Source organism: Arachis stenosperma, chromosome 4 (assembly GCF_014773155.1).
Source record: "Arachis stenosperma cultivar V10309 chromosome 4, arast.V10309.gnm1.PFL2, whole genome shotgun sequence".
Taxonomy (NCBI): domain Eukaryota; kingdom Viridiplantae; phylum Streptophyta; class Magnoliopsida; order Fabales; family Fabaceae; genus Arachis; species Arachis stenosperma.
This window is the reverse complement of record NC_080380.1, coordinates 133,437,203-133,457,109: the sequence shown is the minus strand read 5'-3', so window position 1 is coordinate 133,457,109 and position 19,907 is coordinate 133,437,203. Positions and strand designations below refer to the sequence as shown.

The window sequence follows — 19,907 nt, the reverse complement described above, 5'->3', positions numbered from 1 at the left end:
GTATTTTTTATTTTTTAATTATACAAAATATTTAAAATAATATTATTTTCATAAATAAAAATATTTATTATTTTCAAACTCATTTCAAAAATACATTTTAAGAATAAAGATAGACATATTAACATATAATGGTATTGAAATATGTACAAACGTGTTTAAAAAAATATTTTTTATTTTTACTAAGTCATAGTTGGATAGTGGATATATATCAAAGATATGCATGTTATATGACATGCTGACACAATAACTCAGTGAAGTATTTATACTGCATAAAGTATAATTATTAATTTATTATCATTTAATTATATATTTAAATTATTTTTATTTAATAAAAAATAAAATACTTATTAGTTGTTAACAAAACATTAATATCAAAGTTAAAATTATTAGATATATGCATAGCAAAATTGTATACAAAATATACCACTAGTTTATATAAAAAAATATTTGACAAAAATATGGGTAAATAAAGAAAAAACATAAATATTTGACATGATATGTTATTTATTTTATTTTATTTTATTTTAATTATTTTAATAATTTTTATAGTTTTATTAAATTTATAATTAAATTTTTATAATTTTTTTAATTAGATTCATACACTATTTTTAATTTTATAATTAGGTTCTTTCTATATAAAAAATATTAAAATTAACAGAATATTCACCTTAAAAATATATGTAATCAAAGATCTAATTAGATTTTTAATTATAAGTATCTTTAATTTAAGAAACAATATTCTATCTATTAATTCTAACATTTTTTATATCGACAAAAATTTAATTATAAAATTAAAAAATAATATAAAAATCTAATTAAAAAATATAAAAACTTAATTATAAATTTAATAAAATTATAGAAATCAACCGATTAATTAAATTTTTTATTTTATTAGTATGAAAAAACTTTTTTTTCGTGATAATTTTCTTTCAATTAATTATTTAATTTTGTAAAATATGAAATTATACTATATAAAAATGTAATGAGATTAGGTATAAGAATTTATGTGTCCACTAAAAAATCTAACAGGAATTCAATTGGCAATCATCCACATGGTTTTTTAATTTTTACTCTCAAGATGTAATTCCAAAAAATCCTGAACAGAGAATTAATATCCCCAAAATACACCTGTATTCTCAAAGACTCAAAGCCCACCTCTTTCTTCTTCTTGCTCGTTAACCGCTATCTTGGGCTTCTCTGTGCCGCTGCTACTCTCTGTTTCGGAGCTCGCCGCCGAGCTGCCGTTTGACGCCGGCAAATCTCATTGTGCGTGCCGCTAATCCATCTCTATACTGCGTTCATAATCTACGTAGCTGTGCGACCTATCACTGTTTTTCGGCTGCGCTGCCGTGCTTTTGCCGCACCTCCGTGTCCATCAATTGCCATCGCTGTGACCGGTGCTTCCCCTTCTTGTAAGTGACCTGCTTTTATTTCTTTTTGCCTTCACGCTTCTGTTACAATCTTTATATCCAAAATAAGGCATTGAACATGCTTTCGCCAGGTGCTTCCATGTTTCTTGATTTCTTCCTTTCTGCCATTAATGTATTGGATGCTTGATACCCTACTCCTCTGCTATGTAGTAATCAGTGTCTGTGTTCGGATTCATCGTTAAAATTCAAATTTTGTAGTTAATTAATTTTTAGCTTCTTTTTTGGAAAATAATGTTGTGTTTGTGTAATAATTTTTATTGCAGATCACTTAAGTTATGTTTTAATCATCTCATGTTATTTAAAAAATATTGGAATATCTATTTAATTGTGAAGTAGTTACCATCTTAACACCTTTTTACACCAGTTATTGTTTAAAAGTTTCTTAATATGGATATCCTTATAATTGTAACGGAAATATATAGGTTAATAGTTTGCAACTGAGCCTGATATTTCTTACAAAGTTTAATTACCACTTAGATTGTTATAATTTTATCAAATTTCTTATATTTTTTTAATTAGATTTTTATATTGTGTTAAATTTTACAATTAAGTCCTTATCTATAATAAAAATGTTAGAATTAACAGAATATTTGGTTAAATTATACAAAATATTCATTTAAGTGTTAGATATATTCGTTTTGTTTAATAAAATATTCTGTTAATTTTAACGTTTTTATCATAGTGTGAACTTAATTATAAAATTTTATATGACATAGAAACTCAATCGAAAAAAAAAAGTATAAGAACCCATAGTTGTAAGAACTTATCGATGATCAAACTGATCGGGTATTGGTTCACTCTTAATTTGACACAATAGTATTTTATTTTGTGCTCTGCCTTCTATACTCTAATTGTTTTTGAAAGATGGTAACATTAAAGTCTAGCTTTCTTTTTATGCCATTATTTTCTAATGTTGTGATCATTTGTACTCTCTGTCTAAGTTCATTTCAATGTTCATTTTTTGGTAATGTTATTGAATAATTCAATGAAACGTTGCATATGCCACATTTAATAACTATCTCTCAAGATAGAAATAAGAAAAACACTGGGAAGCACAAAAATTAATTTGGAGTAGGAGATAGATACAAAATCATACATCATGTCTTTATTCTGGGATAAAATTTGACTAATTTTTTATCCATCAAAAAACTTTTTATCTTGTGTTTGATTTTTGACTCACTATTATTTTTGTCGAGACACATATTAAAGACAAAAAAAATGAACTTGTTTGCTAACACTTTTTCTTGCACTTATAAACAAATAGCTTTATTGTAGTTTGTTATGTGTTTCCAATGTTACTTGGAATAACTCCTGATGTTATGCAATAATATTTTCAGTGCTCATCAACAAATTATAATTAACAATATAACATAAACATTTATAATCAACAATTCAATATCATTAAGCAGTTACTCACCCACTTAATTAAATTAAAATCCAACTGAATAACTAAAAAAACAGAGATGATGAATTTCACTTCACGAACGCATAAAAGTGAGAAAACCAATCTGTCCAAATACGGCAAAACAGACTTTGGCAAGGGAGAGGCAGTAGCGACGGAGAAGACGCGATGATGACGACGAGAGACGTGGAGCAAGGAGATGTGACGAGGTAGGTTGTTTGCGAGCCAAAGACGCAACGGCGTAGAGGAGCCACAAACGCGACGTAGTCGAAGACGTGCCGTAGTATGAAGCAGAGGAGACGGCCGGCAATCGTCAGTTTTGGAGTGAGATTGCGAGAGACTGAGAGACTATGATGTGATGAGGTAAGAACGAGAGCCTTCGAGCCCGAGAAGGAGGGGTAGCCATTTCGGACATTAGGATAAGGGCTTTTTTTTTGAACGACCAAAATGATGTCGTTTTGATAAGGGAAAAAAAGAGAGTTTCGAACTGGCCGAATTACACAAAATCGTTGGTTCACCAATTTTCATCAAAATTAAACGTTCAAATTGGTTCTTTCTGGTTGTTTATCTTGTGTGGTCAGATTACTCAATTGAACCGACCAAGTGCCTGGTTTACCAGTTTTTCAGTTAGATCGACCAGTCCGGTCTAATTCTTAAAAGAAATCAAATCTTGCATAAAAGCTTGTTATTCCTTAGTCCTTGCTGTTAGAAAAGTATTAAAAAAATACAATATTCCTAAGTATATTTTTGTGGGAACTTAATTAAAAAAAAACATAAATAACAATACTGATCTTATTAATTTTCTTTTTCAAATTAGAGAAATGTTAATACTAAAAATATTGTGCCCTACTGCTGCTAGGGTTTCAGTGTTCTGCTAGGATTTCAGAATAATACTAAAAATTGCTAGTCAATTTACGTCAAGTGCTTTAGGTTTTATCATGGCAGCCAATGCTGCCCCTCTAAATACACAAGAAGGTATGAGTGATGCAAAGGAGAATAAGGTGATTTCGTACGCTGATGAAGATATCCAAGAAGGGATAGAAAAATACTCTAAAAGTTTGATTGGAAGACTCCTCGCTGATAGACAATTCAGTAGAGGCACATTGGAGGCAGCCCTCTATGCCATTTGGTCCCAACCAAAAGGTTTCAAAGTTCTAGAGTATGGAGGTAACCTTTATTAATTCTTTTTTGAAAAAGAGATTGACGTTCTACAAATAGAAAAGGGAGCTCCGTGGCTTTTCAAGAATTATATTCTTAATCTGAAGCAATGGAGGGAGAATTTTCTGATATGTGATGCAGAATTTACCTCTGTACCCATCTGGATTCAGATTTGGGGCCTCCCAGAGCAGTGCAAAATAAAAGGTCTGGGAAAAAGGATAGGAGAGACCTTAGGCGAGGTGTTAGATGTTGGCATTTTCTCTATACGGAGTAAGGAAGGAAGCCTGCTAAAAATTAAGGTCAAGCTCGATATTACAAAGCCATTGCGAATAGTGCTGAAAATCTCTGGCAGCAATAACATAGTTACTGAATTCCAACTCAAATACGAGCGCATTGGTAACTTTTGTTATTATTGTGGGAGTATTGGACATGAAATCAGAAATTGTCAACAGCACTTGGAGGATGTGGCGACTGGAAAGGAAATAGAGGAGAAATGGGGAGGATGGCTCAAAGTAGACCAAATTGGAAGAAGAGTGGAAGATGAAACAAAATCGGAATCTAAACAGCGATAACAACAGATCTGAAAAAGGCAGAGAACAGAAGCCAGTACCTATTAATTTAATGTTGGAATTCGCAAACCTCTCTGTCAAAGATAGAAGTTCACAAAAAAGAAAAGAGGAGAATGAGGCTCAAAGCTCTTGCAGGATCCTGACCAATAAGGAAAAAGAAGGAAGAGAGACTGAAATAATTAAAGGAGTAGAGGCTATAAGGAGTGGGGGAGAAGAAAAAAAGAAAAATTGCAAATCAGAACAAAATGGAGGAGCTAACTTTCTCCATTGGGGTGATGGAGGCGAAGGGAGAGAAGGAAAATTCGAAGAAATTGAAACTGAAACAGATAGCTAGAAGGAAAAATTCGTATAGTGCAATCTCAGGGAGTAAAAGGAGAACAGAAGGGAGCAGCGATATAGCAAGCTATAAGAAATAGTGCTCAGAGGAAATGGCTGAATCAAAACAGGGAGTGGGTGCTACCCAACAATTGGCGCCTAAGGAGGTATGAAGATGGTGATGTGGAATTGTCGAGGTTTGGAAAAACCCTTGACAGTTCACAACATCAAAGGGATTAATAAATTCCATTCCCTTGAAGTATTTATTTTTATCTGAAACAAAAAATAATATCTCGACTGTGGAAGGAGTACTGCGGAGGATAGGTTTTCAGTCTTGCTTTGCAGTGAACCCTACTGGAATGGTGGGAGGTTTGGTCGTGACATGGAAGGAGGGAGTTAATGTACAGATTTTGAACCATGATACGTTTTTCATTCACTTTATCATGGAAAGCCAACAGGAGGGTAGGAAATGGGAAGTTATTGGTATTTACTTATACACTGATGAGGCCGGAAGAGATGAGCAATACACTAAGTTACTGCAAATTATAGCGCATGGGGGAGACCAAGTGTTATTAATTGGGGATTTCAATGCTATCAGAGCACACCATGAAAAGGAGGGTGGTAGAGCTAAATCAGCTGGCTCCATTCAAAAGTTCAATGATTTCATTAATGCGGGAGAACTGGTTGACATAGGGTTTAAAGGAGAAAATTTTACTTGGAATAATAGGCAGTTTGGAGGGAATTTTATACAGGAAAGGCTGGACAGAGCTCTTGTTTCAGTGGCATGGAAGTCTGAATTTTCTGATACCTTTGTCAAACATCTAGATGACTTAGACTCGGACCATAAGGCATTGCTATTATGCTCACACAAGGAGGAAAGGAGATCTAAAAGAAGATTTCGATTTCAAGAGCGATGGTGTGAGCAAGAGGAGGTTGGCAATATAATCAAGCAAGCTTGGAGGCACGAGGTAGTGGGGTCAGCAATGTTTAAGTTGGCTGAAAAGTTAAAGTCTTGCAGGCACAAGCTAGTGGAGTGGCAAAGAACCTTTAATTCCAATTCAAATTCAAAAATCATGAGCCTTAAGGAGAAGATATCAGACGAAGCAAACAAAGGACAGTTTGCAAATGGAGCAACAATTCGTATTTTAGAAGCTGAACTTGAGGAAGCTTGTGAACAAGAGAAAAGATACTAGAGAGAAAAATTTTGAATACAATGGCTGAAATGGGGGGATAAAAATACGAAGTTCTTCCACTCCAAGTTTCAGGCTAGGAACAAAAGGAACAAAATTAAAGAGCTTAGAGATGAAGATGGGGGGACAGCATCGGATGCGGTGGGCATTGTTGAAATCGCTCAACGGTATTTTGAAAAACTTTTATCAACCAGCTTTCCTAAAGATCCTACTGAAGAGTTACAAGGAATGCCTAGGAAAATAACAGCAGCAATAAACCGAACTCTGGTGAGGCCTATTTCAGAAAAAGAAGTCAAATCAGCTGTGTTTTCAATTAACCCTTTCTCAACTCCGGGTGAAGATGGTTTCACGGCTAAATTCTTTCAATACTTTTGGGAGACTATCAAAGGACATGTGCTCTGTGCTGTCAAGAGTTTTTTCGGTGGAGGTAGAGTACTAAAAGTTTTCAATCATACAAATATCTGTCTAATCCCTAAGGTGCATGATACTAAGTCTTTGAAACAGATTAGACCTATAAGTCTTAGCACTGTAGTTTATAAAATTATTTCAAAGATAATTGTTCACAGATTGCAACCAGTTATGCACAAGGTTATTAGTGACTCACAAAGTGCTTTTATAAAAGGAAGACTCATTAGTGACAATGTTTTGATAGCCCATGAATTTATGCTCTCTGAAGAATAAAAGATATGGAGATCATGAATTTGCTCTGAAACTTGATATAAGTAAGGAGTATGACCGGGTTGAATGGAATTTTGTCTGGACCATGATGGAGAAACTGGGTTTTTGTAAAAAGTGGGTGGATTGGATTAAGGACTGGTGACTACGGTTTTCTACTCTGTTACTGTGGATGATGCACCTCATGGTTATTTTAGACCATGTAGAGGATTGCGACAAGGCGATCCTCTTTCCCCTATCTCTTTTTATTCTGTGCAGAGGGTCTATCCTATCTGCTCCACAGAGGAGAATAGAGCCTAGAGTTTTCTGGGTTGAGACTAAATTGCAGATGTCCTAAAGTCAGCCACTTATTTTTTGCAGATGATTCAATTTTGTTCAGTAAGGCTACGGTCAAGGACTACTAGAGTTTACTCAGGGTCTTAAGTAACTATGAAGAGATTAGTGGACAAACAGTTAACTTGGACAAATCTTCAATCTTTTTTAGCAGGAACATGCTCACCCAAATCTGAGATATGTTGTCTGAATTACTACACATTCCACACGTGGGTAACCAGAATAGATACTTAGGCTTGCCGGCTATAGTGCAGAGGTAAAAAAAATCTACCTTTAATTACATCAAGGATAAAGTGCTACAGAAACTGCAACATTGGAAACGAACTCTACTATCATCGAGTGGAAGGGAGGTCCTTATTAAGGCGGTGGCTACAGCAGTGTCTATTTACACTCTCAATTGCTTTAAACTCCCAGAGACACTAATAGAAGACGTACAAAGAGCCATATTGCAGTTTTGATGGGGCCAAAAAGGATCAAAAAGGAGGATGCAATGGATTGGGTGGAGAATTACTTGTAGGTCCAAGAGCCAAGGGGGTCTCAATTTCAAAGATATTAAAGCTTTCAACCTTGCAATGCTAGCCAAACAAGGATGGAGACTACTTACAAGAACAAACTCTCTAATCTCTAGGGTGTACCGTAGTAAATATTTCAAAGACTCAAATTTTCTCCGAGCAGAAGTTGGAATCAACCCTTCTTGGGGATGGAGGAGCGTAGTAGAGGGTAGAAAAGTTATGGAAAAAGGTATCCTATGGAGGGTAGGCACCGGTTCAGATATCAGAATAAGAGAAGATTCATGGGTTCGTGATTATCTGGCTATTACTCCTACTACAGAGACTAATTCAGAGTACAATCCTACATGGGTTTCAGACCTAATTTTACCAACCAGATCATGGAACCAGATACTAATACAAGAACTATTCAGACCAGATATTGCAGAGGCAATCATAAACACTGAAATCCAACAAGGTGATGATGAGGTTACCTGGCTAAAGGAGAAAAATGGATGCTATTCAGTAGCGTCTGGATACCAGCTAGCATTCCAATTCTTCCAACCCCCCCCCCCAAATAGAGTTTCTGCCAGAATAATGTCAAAATAAGCAATTATGGTCTGATATTTGGAGCATCAAATGCCAACTCAAGATAAAAAATTTTCTTTGGAAAATTATGCACAAAGGCCTACTTGTTCAACAAAGGCTAAGTGAAAGACTTCCATCAGTGAGTCTATTATGTCAGCGATGCAACAGGTTCCCTGAAACGGTTGCGCATTGTCTTTGGATGTGCACCGACACTGTTGAGGCCTGGAGAATCACTAATCTACCTGTTCTAGCTTCAATTGAAGAACCATGGATTTGGTGGAGTGAGCTTGACAAAAATCTGAAATTTGTGAGCAATGCAACGAAGAAGAAATAATTCGCAGCAAATGTATTATGGCAGATTTGGATTACCCGAAACGAGAAGCTATTCGAGAACAAGAGACGCCATCCTCTTCAATTGGTTGATGCTGATGGGAGAAGACTGACACCGTCCTTGACCTTTCTTCCTGGAGATCTTCACTTTTATTCACTTTACCTTTTGATTTTTTCTCTTCTATTGAATTATGTATTATGACTAAAGTTGGATCGTTCCAACCTTTCTCTTATTATGCTGTCCTTTTTTGCACCACTCATTTTTATTTAATGAAATGAATTTTATCTTGAAAAAAAATTAGAGAAATGTTTTGGGCCACCAATTTTTTGTGTTTTTTGTCATCATTTAACCACCACAAACACTAAATTATCTTTAACAAATAAATTTTATTAATTCAAATGTACAAATTCTCATAAATATAGATGCAGACTATGCACTTATTGTGCAAAATTTCTGTAAATATAAATATAAATTATTGTTAGCCAAATACTGACAAAAAATTAATAATATTTACTGATCATATAACATTGCTCTTTAAATTATTCTCCACTGATATATGTTTAAAAGTATTTTATTTATTTTAATATTTTTATAACAGGAGAAACCTTTTATACACTTCTATAATATATGAAAATTTAAAACTAACGTTTTTTTTTGGTGTCTTAATACTAACGTTTTAAAATATAATAACTTATTTACAAATTAAAAAATATCATTATTTTAATTAATCACGCACTGTATATATAAAAAATCAATTTTTATATCAATCAAAATATAAAATATATATTAAAAATAAGTTAAACAACATATCTATAATATTTTGTATTCTAGTACATAAAAAATATTTTTGTTAAATGCTAGCTAAGATTTAATAGTGTTTTACCAGTGAAATATTTCCGTATGCAAGATAAAGCAAGTGTTGTCTAAAAGAAACTGACTCTAAAATTTATGTTTAAGAAAAATAACACGGAAAAAATCATCCACAAAAGAACAAAACTAAACTTATACCTATAAAAGAAGAATTTTATGCGACAAACAAAACAAACTACCTCAAAATTTTTGTTGATTTTTTTAAAAAATTAACCAAAATTTTCAAATTATCCCTCTTTTTTTATCTTTAATCACTTGCAACACCCTAATATCACTTCACTAGACCACTACCATCAATACTGTCATCACTACTAGCACCACAAAAAAAAAACACCCTTTACCAATGAAGAAGAAGGTTCTCATGAAGTTTGTTTTGGATAATGACAACGATATAACTAATACCATGTTAAAACAATACAATATAACTAAGTTAAACAAGATCCTTAAGTGTCAATATTAAAAGATTATCATCAACTTCGTGAACTTCAAACACAGGTGCATAACCACCAAATCCTAAAATTTTCCATTGAATTTCTAGGGCTTTAATCATTCTTAGGGGGCAAATTTCCAACACTCGTCCTCATCGCTGCCATTGTATTTCTCTTCCTCCTCTCCTTCGGTGTCAATGCCACTGCTACTGCAACCTTTACCGATTTTTGGAATCCAATTCGATCTTAACCCTTTTGGAACCGCTTTTCTTGGATTCCTTCACTTTTCAACTACCAATTGCGATGCCATCAATATTGTTGTTATGGTTTCCTTCCCTCTTGCCACCGTCTAGGATTTGGTTAAGAATGCCTTTTTTTTCTTTGGTGGTGATAGCAGTGCTAGTAGTAGTGGTGGCGATGCGGTGATGTTACGGGTGACTAAGGCAACGATAGTGATGAAGGGTTATGGTGCTAGAGGTTGAAGATAGAAGGGAGAGATAATTTGAAAATTTTAGTTAATTCTTTAAAAATATCAACAAAAATTTGAGGGTTGGATAATTTTGTCACATCGAACACATCTTTTATGGATATAAGTTTAGATTTATTATTTTGTGGATGATTTTGTCAACATTCTAAACATTCGTAAGTAGAAATGATAGTTTTTTCTATGTTGAATTACATTAAGGAAAAGTCTAGGGGCCAGCAACTTTTGTGTTTTGTGGCTAGCACTTAACCATCAAAACAAAAGTGAGTGGTCTCCCACCATTAGATGTAATCTCGCACCATTAAAAATACTATTGATGACCAATTGATGGTTACAAAACACCAAAATTGTTGGCCCCTAGCATTCCTCTTACATTAATAGTAAGTTTGTTGGAATCATGAAACCGAATTTAGTTCTCTCATTTAGAAAATTTTGGGTAAAACACATAGTTAAACCACACCATCTCCAATATTTCATGAATGTCCCAAAATAAAAATCGTTACATCAAAGTCTCATGCACATATTTATATAAATTGAATTGACCTAATTTGAATTAGTCTTTTTTGTAGAAAATCGAATTGACCTAATTTGATTTACTACTGAACAACCCATATATAGTAAATCAAATCAGTTTAATTCGATTTAGTACTAATACAGATTATTGACATTAACTAATTTTAAGTTAATTGACTTTAAAACATAAATGTCAATAAAAAAATGCCTCCCATTTAGATTCAAATGAAATATCAAAAAAATCAAAACGAATAAGAATAAATATCCAATTTTTGTGTTTTAGTTCAAATTCTAGAAAATCTACATTTTTATAAACTTATGAATTTAAAACGTAACAATAAACGATTTCTAAAAATTCATTAAAAATTATTATTTGACTCATTAGTATGTAAAGAATTATTACCGGAATTTTTATGTTAAAAAAATTAATATAAAGTATAACCGCCCTTAAGATAACATAAGACTTAAAATTTAAATTTGTTCCCAGTTAAAAATAACAGATAATTATATATTATAATACGATTAACTATATATATTTATACAATATGTAATTTGAAAAATAATATATTTAAAATTTTAATTATTAAAATATATATTAAATGATTAATTATATTTATTTAAAAAATAATATATTTTAATAATTAAAACTTTAAATATATTATTTTTTAAATTATATATTGCATAAATATATTTGATAATGCATAATGCATATCCAACGCAAGATGATTGATGTTTGTGTCTGACATTATAGGTTGACTTAGAAAATAGAACGTGCGAACAAAAGCGTAAAATAGAATTGACACAAAATAAAGCAGAAATTATTTTTAATATGGAAAGAGAGATGGTATTTTGGTTGAATATTGATATTTGAAGTGTATTATAATATTGTGGAAATCATTCAACACGTCTCCTACGTAATGCAACATGCCCCTCACGTGTTGGTCAATATGTTGCCACGTGTCCAACACACCCCATGTGTTAGACAGAATGTTGCCACGTGTCCAACACACCTCTATTAGTCCGCTTAAGCAAGTGTCGGGGATTCGAATCCCGCCTTATGTATGCAGCAACCCATTGGCCAGCGACAAACCCTTAAATGGAGTTCAGTATCGCAACGGATTAGTCTTTGACCTACAACCAAAATTTACATTATTTAGTATTTATTAATTATCGCAACAATTAATAAATACTAAATAAGACAAATTATAACTATTTTTAACTAATTTTCTTTGGTTACCAAACATTTTTAATAGTATAAATACTTAAACAAAATACCAAATCAATTCTTTTCTAATAAAAAATATGACTAATAACTTTGTACATGAAATAAATATGGAAACAATACTTCCATCATCTTAATATCAAATTAAATTAACCAAGTTAAACTTATTTATACTAATTTTATGGTTATACGCAGGAGAAAATGTCACTTTTTTTATATAAAAAATAAAGAGACTCAAATTCATAATTTTTTTAGATGGATATAAAAAAATTATACCACTTAAATTATAATTTATTGACAAATAAAAAATATCTCTTTTTAAATTATATTAACTTGTCATATTAATCACTTTAATAACTTATCATGGTGTGTTATAAGTTACAAACTTGTATGAGTTATAAAATAAGTTAGAAATGTGAGTAATTATCCAAATCAATTTCAAAAATTTTAAAATTAGACGCTTTAGCATTTTTTTATTTTTAATATTGGATTAATAATGGTATTTTTTTAAAATGTGATCTAATGTGGTATTTTTCTAAAATGTGAGATGATTTAATGTACGGAGTACAAATCGGACCGTCCGATTTTTAAGAGGTACACGGACCGTCCGATTTTTAGGTACACAAATCGGACCGTCCGATTTTTAGGTACACAAATCGGACCGTCCGATTTCTGTACTCGGACCGTCCGATTTGTGTTGAAAAAATTAAAAAAATTTGGAATACACAAATCGGTCCACTCCAATTTTTTAAAATTTTTTAATACAAATCGGACACCGATTTGTGTACTCCCATAATTTTAAAAAACACAAAAAATCACCATATTAAAATATAATACTCATTCTACTACCATATCAAAATTTTTTAGTCACGCTTTAACCTCTAAAAAAAATTAATACACAAATCAGTTCCATAAATTTTTTTTTTCGGCGGCCAAAACAATCTCCAGACTCATTTTTCCGTTTTATGCCACCGGAAAAAGATGAAGCAGCATGGTTACTCTCCTGTCCAGCATGGTTACTCTCCTGTCCAGCAACATTTACAGATGTTATAGAAGAACAAATCAATCCCTAACCACCTCATGAAAACGGCGCCATTTAGAGCTCGGCACCAAACGTTGAGTTTTAGTGGGAGACACAAGGTTGTGCTTCTTCTCCTCTGCCTCAAGCCCTCAACCCCTCTCTACTTGAATAGAAACCAAACCCCACACATTCTTCAAACTTTTACAGAGACGGGTGCAACCCCGAATTTTGCCATATACACAAAGCAATTCCTTGCCGTTTTCAGATCCCCCACCACTTTGCACAGAATATCTATCATAGTAGTAAATGTGACAACATTAGGGTGCAATTCGTACCAGAGCATTTCAGCATACAACTCGAAAGCCCAGATCACATTAGCTACCTTGCCATAACCATCCATGAGAGTCTTATAAGTGTACAAATTAGGCGTCACTCCGGATTCCCTCATCAAACGGAAAACGCCCTCGGCATCTCCCATTCGACCCTCATTGCAAAGAACACGGATCATAATAGTGTAAACCACAACAGTTGGTTCAATTTTGCGGTGGAGCATTTCATCAAATAGCTTGCGTGCACCAACAGAATCAGCTTGGCTGCAGCAGCACTGCATCAAAATGCCGTAGCTCACAATGGTATGGGAGAATCCACGCGACACCATGTCCCCATAGACCTCCCACAGTGAATCAAATCTATGGGTGTTGACGAGGGCGTGAAGAAGCGCATTGCAAGCCTTCAAGAGAGGCAAAGAAGAGACGTTTCTATACACCGAAAGAGCTTCTTGGACATGACCCAATTCGCAGAAGGCAACTATGAGGACGGAAACGAAGTTGGGGGCTTTGGAGTGGGTGAGCGCGTGGAAGAGGGAGGAGCAGGCGGTGTGGGAATTGGAGAGGACACTATTATGTTTGGTGCCAAGCCCTAAGCGGCGCCGTTTTCATGAGGTGGCTGGGAACTAATTTATCCTTCTATGACACCTGGACATGTTGCTGGACACGCTTGAGAGTCTTTTTTCGTTGGCATAAAACAGATAAATGAGTCTCGGGATTGTTTTAGCTGCTGGAGAGAAATCATGAGACTAATTTGTGTATTAATTTTTTTTGGAAGCTAAAACGTCCCATTTTAAAATTCTCCAAAACTGATTTGAATAGTTACTTTAGAAATTTTTACTAAGGATCACCATACTGATCATATCACAAGCTTTTCAAAGTTCAATCTAAAATGATTTTGGATTCATCACAATGAAATTAACCTTTTTTTTAAAGTTACTTATTCTTTTTAATCCAAACTAAGTTGCTTAATTATCAAAATTGATTTTGCTTTCTTCACAGGTTAAGCTTCCAGTAATTTTCTCTCCTTCTGCTGTTGCGAGAGAAGACTTTGCGGGGAAAATGGTTGCGAGCATTGTTGGCGATACCATCGCTAAAATCATAGAGAGGTTGAACTCTCTCAATATTTTTGGCAAAAAGAGCACCACCATCGCTGAGAATATCAAACTTCATCTGTTATGCATCAAGGAGGAGCCAGAGAACAGTGATGCTGCAACACCTCGATGGATTACAGATGTCACGGATGCCGTCATCGATTTGTGGGACTTGTTGGACGATCTAAATCTTCCTCCAGCTGATGCCAGTGTGCCTCCAAAACAGAGCACCATGGCAACATTCTTCTCTCTTTACAAGCCTACACCTCCTGGCCTACTTCTTAAACTCGAGCAAATTGAGAATCGACTACAACGCATTGCAACCGACTCAACCAAGCTTCCTGTGAAGAGCAGCAAAAAGCTAACGGACTCGGATGTGCAGGGTGGAGAAATAGAGTTTGTCGGGAGAAAAGAAGATAAGGAAGGATGGATAAAGAGGATCTTGGAACCGACAAGAGTGGATAATGGCAACTTTCCAGTCTTTGCCCTTGTAGGGATTCAAGGGATAGGGAAGACGAAACTTGCTGAACATATTTGTAGTGATGATAGTGTTAGACGTAAGTTCGGTTCGGTGATTTGGATTGAAGGCATCCGTGACGATGAGTTCTATGCCGAGTCTGTTTTGAACCGTGTGAATGGGGGGATTCATGAATTCGTAATGAAGAAGAAGATGAAACTGGAAGAGAAGGAGAATGACTCTATTGTCATGGAGGAAAATCTTGATCTTGGAGAAGCCGTGAGCGAAGAGAACAGATTCCTTCTTGTGCTGGATGACTTGCAGAATGAGAACCGTGAGGAATGGGTCAAGTTGCAGCAGAAACTGGTGGAGGCACATGGTTCATCTGGAGGTGCAATCCTTGTAACTACACGGAGTTATCTTGTAGTCGATATCATTAGCCCAAAATTTCGTAAAAACCTAAGAAAGCTGAGCGAGGAAGATTCATGGGCTCTATTTGAGCAAGTTGTAGGAGGAGGTCCAAATGAATCGAATATCAGAGACACTCAAATGAAGATGGTAAAAAAATGCTGTGGTGTCCCGTTAGCAATAATAAAAATGGCAAGAATTCTCAGGTCTCGTGAGGTTAAAGAATCAGAGACAGAGTATTTAGTGGAGGAATTCATGCAGGAGATGCAGTTGATGTATTACAACGAGCTCCCCTCTTGGCATCTAAAGCAATGTTTTTCTTATTTGTCATTTATATTCTCTACGCCATATAACGTTGTTGATGCCGAGATGTTAATTAAGCATTGGATGGCGGAGGGATATCTTGGACCTGTGAATATGTATTGTTGTTCTTCTCCTCAATACCCACAACCAGAAGATTTGGGTCTCGACTGTATACGAGAGTTTTCCCGAAGGTCAATCTTCAGGGACACTAACTGGTGCTCTGTGCGTTATGATCTAATGAGAGAACTGTCAAAATATGTGGCTGGCAAGGAGAACTTCCATATCCACATGTACAATAATGACAAGACTGTCAAGGAAACAATCCGACGAGTGGAGCTGACTGATGACTTTGATGTTTCAAATAGCAGACTCAAATCACTCCTTTCTAACAACACAAACCTGCGTGCAGTCTCCTTCAACATGTCCCTCCTCGATACATGGTCATTGCGGATTCTAGACGAGGTGAAGTTAAGTTGGTCTCTTTGTGCGTTCAAGAGCTTGCGTGTGTTGAAACTATCAGAGCTGGGTATGAAGATGTTACCCATTTCAATTGGGGAGTTGAAGAGTTTAAGATACCTTAACCTATCACGCAACAACATGAAGAAGCTTCCCAATTCCATTTGTAAGTTGAAGCATTTGCAGACGTTAGTATTGTCTCGTTGTCACAGGCTCAGAGAGTTGCCCCATGATTTGAATCGTTTGAGGAGTCTTAGGCACCTGGAGATAGAGGAATGTATGCATCTGACACACATGCCTTCTAAGATGAAAAAACTGACAAATCTTCAAACATTGTCACAATTCGTGGCCAGCAGCAGCCAAAATTACAAGAGCATTCAAGATTTTGGGGATCTCATTAGTCTGAACAACTTGAGAGGGAAGTTGGAAATTTCACATTTGGAGCGATTGAAATTTAAGGAAGGGGAGGATGGACATGCCTATTTGAAAGATAAACAGTATCTTAAGCACCTTATTCTGAAATGGAATCATGAAGACGAGGAGGAGGAGGAGGATGACAATAATAAGAACCATGACCAAATATGCCTAGGACATCTTAAGCCACATGCACATCTACAAGAGCTACACATTGTTGGATATAGAGGTAAACAGTTTTCAGATTGGCTCTGGTCCCTTGAAAATCTTGTTGAGTTCAATTTGTACAACTGCTCCACATGTGAATCTCTTCCTCCGTTAGATCGATTTCCTAAACTAAGAATTCTCAAACTTCAGAGATTGGATTCTCTGCAGTACATAACAGACCGAGTAGGTGATTGCAGTGAGCTAGGACTGGAACTCCTAAAAGAACTTTCAATATCAGATTGCCCAAAGCTCAGTAGCTGGTGGAAAGGTAGAACTTGCAGCATTGCTATGTTCGGTTCCATATCAGAAATGATTATCAGATACTGTCCAGAATTAGGATGTATGCCACTGTATCCGAATCTCGATAACAGGTTGGTGCTAGAAGGCTCCAGCGTGAAACCATTGCTGGAAACCATCAATCATACAAGTGCTAGCAATAGCAGTCTGCTACCAGATTCAGACCTGGTTTCAAATTCTTCCCCACCCCTCTCCAAGCTGAAATATTTATCAATGATAAATGTGGAGGAACAATCTCTCCTTCCGGAGGATTGGCTGAAAAACACCATTTCTCTTGAACGTCTTTATATTAGTGACCAAAAGTCTCTCACTTCAAGGAAAAGAAGTGAGAAAACTTCTCTAATGAGATGCTTCAAACAACTCAGCTCACTTAAAAATATGGTTATCACAAACTGTAGAAGACTTGATTTACCTGATGAGGAATGGGAGGGCCTGCAAAGCCTCAAATACCTGGCAATGGAGGAAATAATGGAGCTAAAATCTCTTCCTGAAGGAATTAAACATCTTACGTCTCTAAATTCTCTATCCATCAACAATTGTCCTGAGGTAACAACTTTGACTGAGGTCATAGGCCACCTGACATCTCTCGAACAGCTTTCGATCAGCAAGTGCCACAAGTTAGCTATGCTTCCCCAAAGTATGAGCAAGCTCAGTTCTCTAAGGTGGTTATGGGTTGACAACTGCCCGCTGTTGCTGCCAAGATGTCAAGAGGAAACCGGCAATGATTGGCCACAAATTAAGCATATCAAGCATATCTCTGTCACTGCTACCTCTCAAGCTTATGAGTAATGATATTACCGAAGCCAAACTGGTTCATCTCGGCCCCCATATGTAAGCAAGCCATCAACTCATTCACTCTTCAAGCTATTGCTTTCACTAGGCAAATCTTTTAGTATTACTATTTTTTTTCATTGTGATTTTCAGGTTATTTGAACAAAGAACAAGATGGAGACTTGGCATTACAGATGAAGATCAATGCATGTTACTCTTGGATTTTCCAATGTGAGTTGATTAAAATTTATAAAAACTGAAAGTGACTATAATTTATACTTCTTTTTCAATTTGCTGAAAGTTATTTCCTATTAAGCTTTTCGTTTTTGCTTGATATATGTTGGATGAAACTTTGTTTTTATAATCAAGAACCAAGCTGTGTATAAATCATAGCTGTGTCAATGTTGGTTGGAAGATAACACCTCTCTTGTGTTCTCTCGAATTTCAGGGGCTGGTATAACAATAATTGTTCTCCTTTTTTATCAAACACCAGCGAATAAAAGAGAAACTTTAGAAACACATTTTTAATATTTCGCTGCTCTGATTTTTGAATGTTGAAAGATGCGACATTACTCTCTTCATTAGTCCTTTGTGGATCCTCTCCACATGCTAACAAAAATTGACACAGTCCAATTGATATATACTTTGTCTTATTGATTGATAATTCTGAACCTACACCTGTTGAAGTCATATATAAAAATAATGGAGAACATAAGAGAGATGGTAGCTTATAACAAACTTAACTAACTTCTCTTAAATATTTGAGAATTGCTTAACTAACTATCTTATCACTCTATGCATCCCCTCTCAAACATAATCTTAGATATATAGTTTACTAATTGAGAGTGAGTTTCGCTTTGGCTTTGAAACTCTCTAAAGTTGGTGCCTGGTTCATAAGTTTGTATAATTTAAAACTTTATCCCCAATGCTCAGTAAATAAGTCAAAACGTCCAATTTTCTCTTAAATTTGTATAATTTAAAAAGTTTATAATCAAAACCCGTTTGTATAAAATTTAGTCAAATCTCTATAGGTTGAACGCTTTCAATTAAGGGGGTTTTTTTTTTTAATAATTTATTGTGTTTTCTGTCTCTTATTCAATTGATTTGGTCTTCTCTAAGTAATTTGTTCCTTCAGAAAAGATTCCAGCTTATTGTAAGTTTAGCCGTAAATAAGTTGTCAATGAAATAAAGCTTCAGCAATTTGGCATGCAATGTTATTTGTAAATTATTTATACTGATGAGAAACCAATTAGCATTTAATACAAAAATAGATTTGAGAATTGAGAGAATATACTTCCTTGCAGGTTTTTGTTTCAGTTTTCTTATTCAGGCTTACAATCGTATGATCTCATGGAACACGAATAAGTTAATTTTCTTAATTCTCTTAAACACATTCACATATGCTGCGGATCGTTTCTAAATTTACTTTATTCTCTTAATAATACAAAAATTATAAAATATCAATTTAATTAGGTACAGAGCATTGGCAAATGATTTGATAAAGATTATAAACAAGTTAGATTTAAGTCTATTGTCGTGAAAAATATTTTAAATACACAGTAATTGATAGAAAAAGGTTTAAATAAGTTTTTAATTTTCGCGAAATATGTGATTTTTTTGTTTTGGTACCGTAACTTTTTTGTTTTCTTGTGGTCTTACAATATTAAAAAAAATGATTTTGTTCTGGTTTAATGTTGTAACAACTTAAATTAGACATGTTAACTGTTAAGACATATTAAGACTTAGTTTAGTAAAATTTTACTTTTTAAAAATAGTTTATAAAAGTTAATTTTTAAAAAATAATTTTAGTATTTATATTTAGTATATTAAATTAAAATTAATTTTTAATAAATATAAATAACAACAAATGTATTTGATAAAATAAATTTAAAAATTTAAAAATATTATAATAGACATTAATCTAAAAATTAAATTTGGATATTAATTAATGTATAAAATTATATTAAACTTCTGAATTTTGATAAGTATAAGTCAACTTTAAAAAATTTTTCTTTAGATACTTTTAAAAGCCTCTAATTTTAAAAAACGGCTAATATAAACACATGAACTTTTTAATTTACCAAACACAAAACGAAATATTTAGTATATTTTCAAAAAACTTTACCAAATCAAGTCTAAGTGTTGGAATCTAAACAC

At 34.2% G+C, this 19,907-nt stretch overlaps 1 protein-coding gene across 2 annotated transcripts; it reads left to right on the top strand.

The window, feature by feature from the left end:
- Positions 1-1,062: 1,062 nt before the first annotated feature.
- LOC130973309 (putative disease resistance protein RGA1) lies at positions 1,063-18,177 on the top strand. Of its 2 annotated transcripts, none has more exons than XM_057897778.1 (3): positions 1,063-1,412; positions 14,346-17,810; positions 17,904-18,177. In XM_057897778.1, the coding sequence occupies exon 2, from the start codon at positions 14,406-14,408 to the stop codon at positions 17,766-17,768; it is 3,363 nt and encodes a 1,120-aa protein (XP_057753761.1). In that variant the 5' UTR covers positions 1,063-1,412; positions 14,346-14,405; the 3' UTR covers positions 17,769-17,810; positions 17,904-18,177. The 2 variants fall into 2 exon arrangements, with proteins under 2 accessions (XP_057753761.1, XP_057753760.1); XM_057897777.1 differs by lacking the exon at positions 1,063-1,412 and adding an exon at positions 13,778-13,958.
- Positions 18,178-19,907: the final 1,730 nt, after the last annotated feature.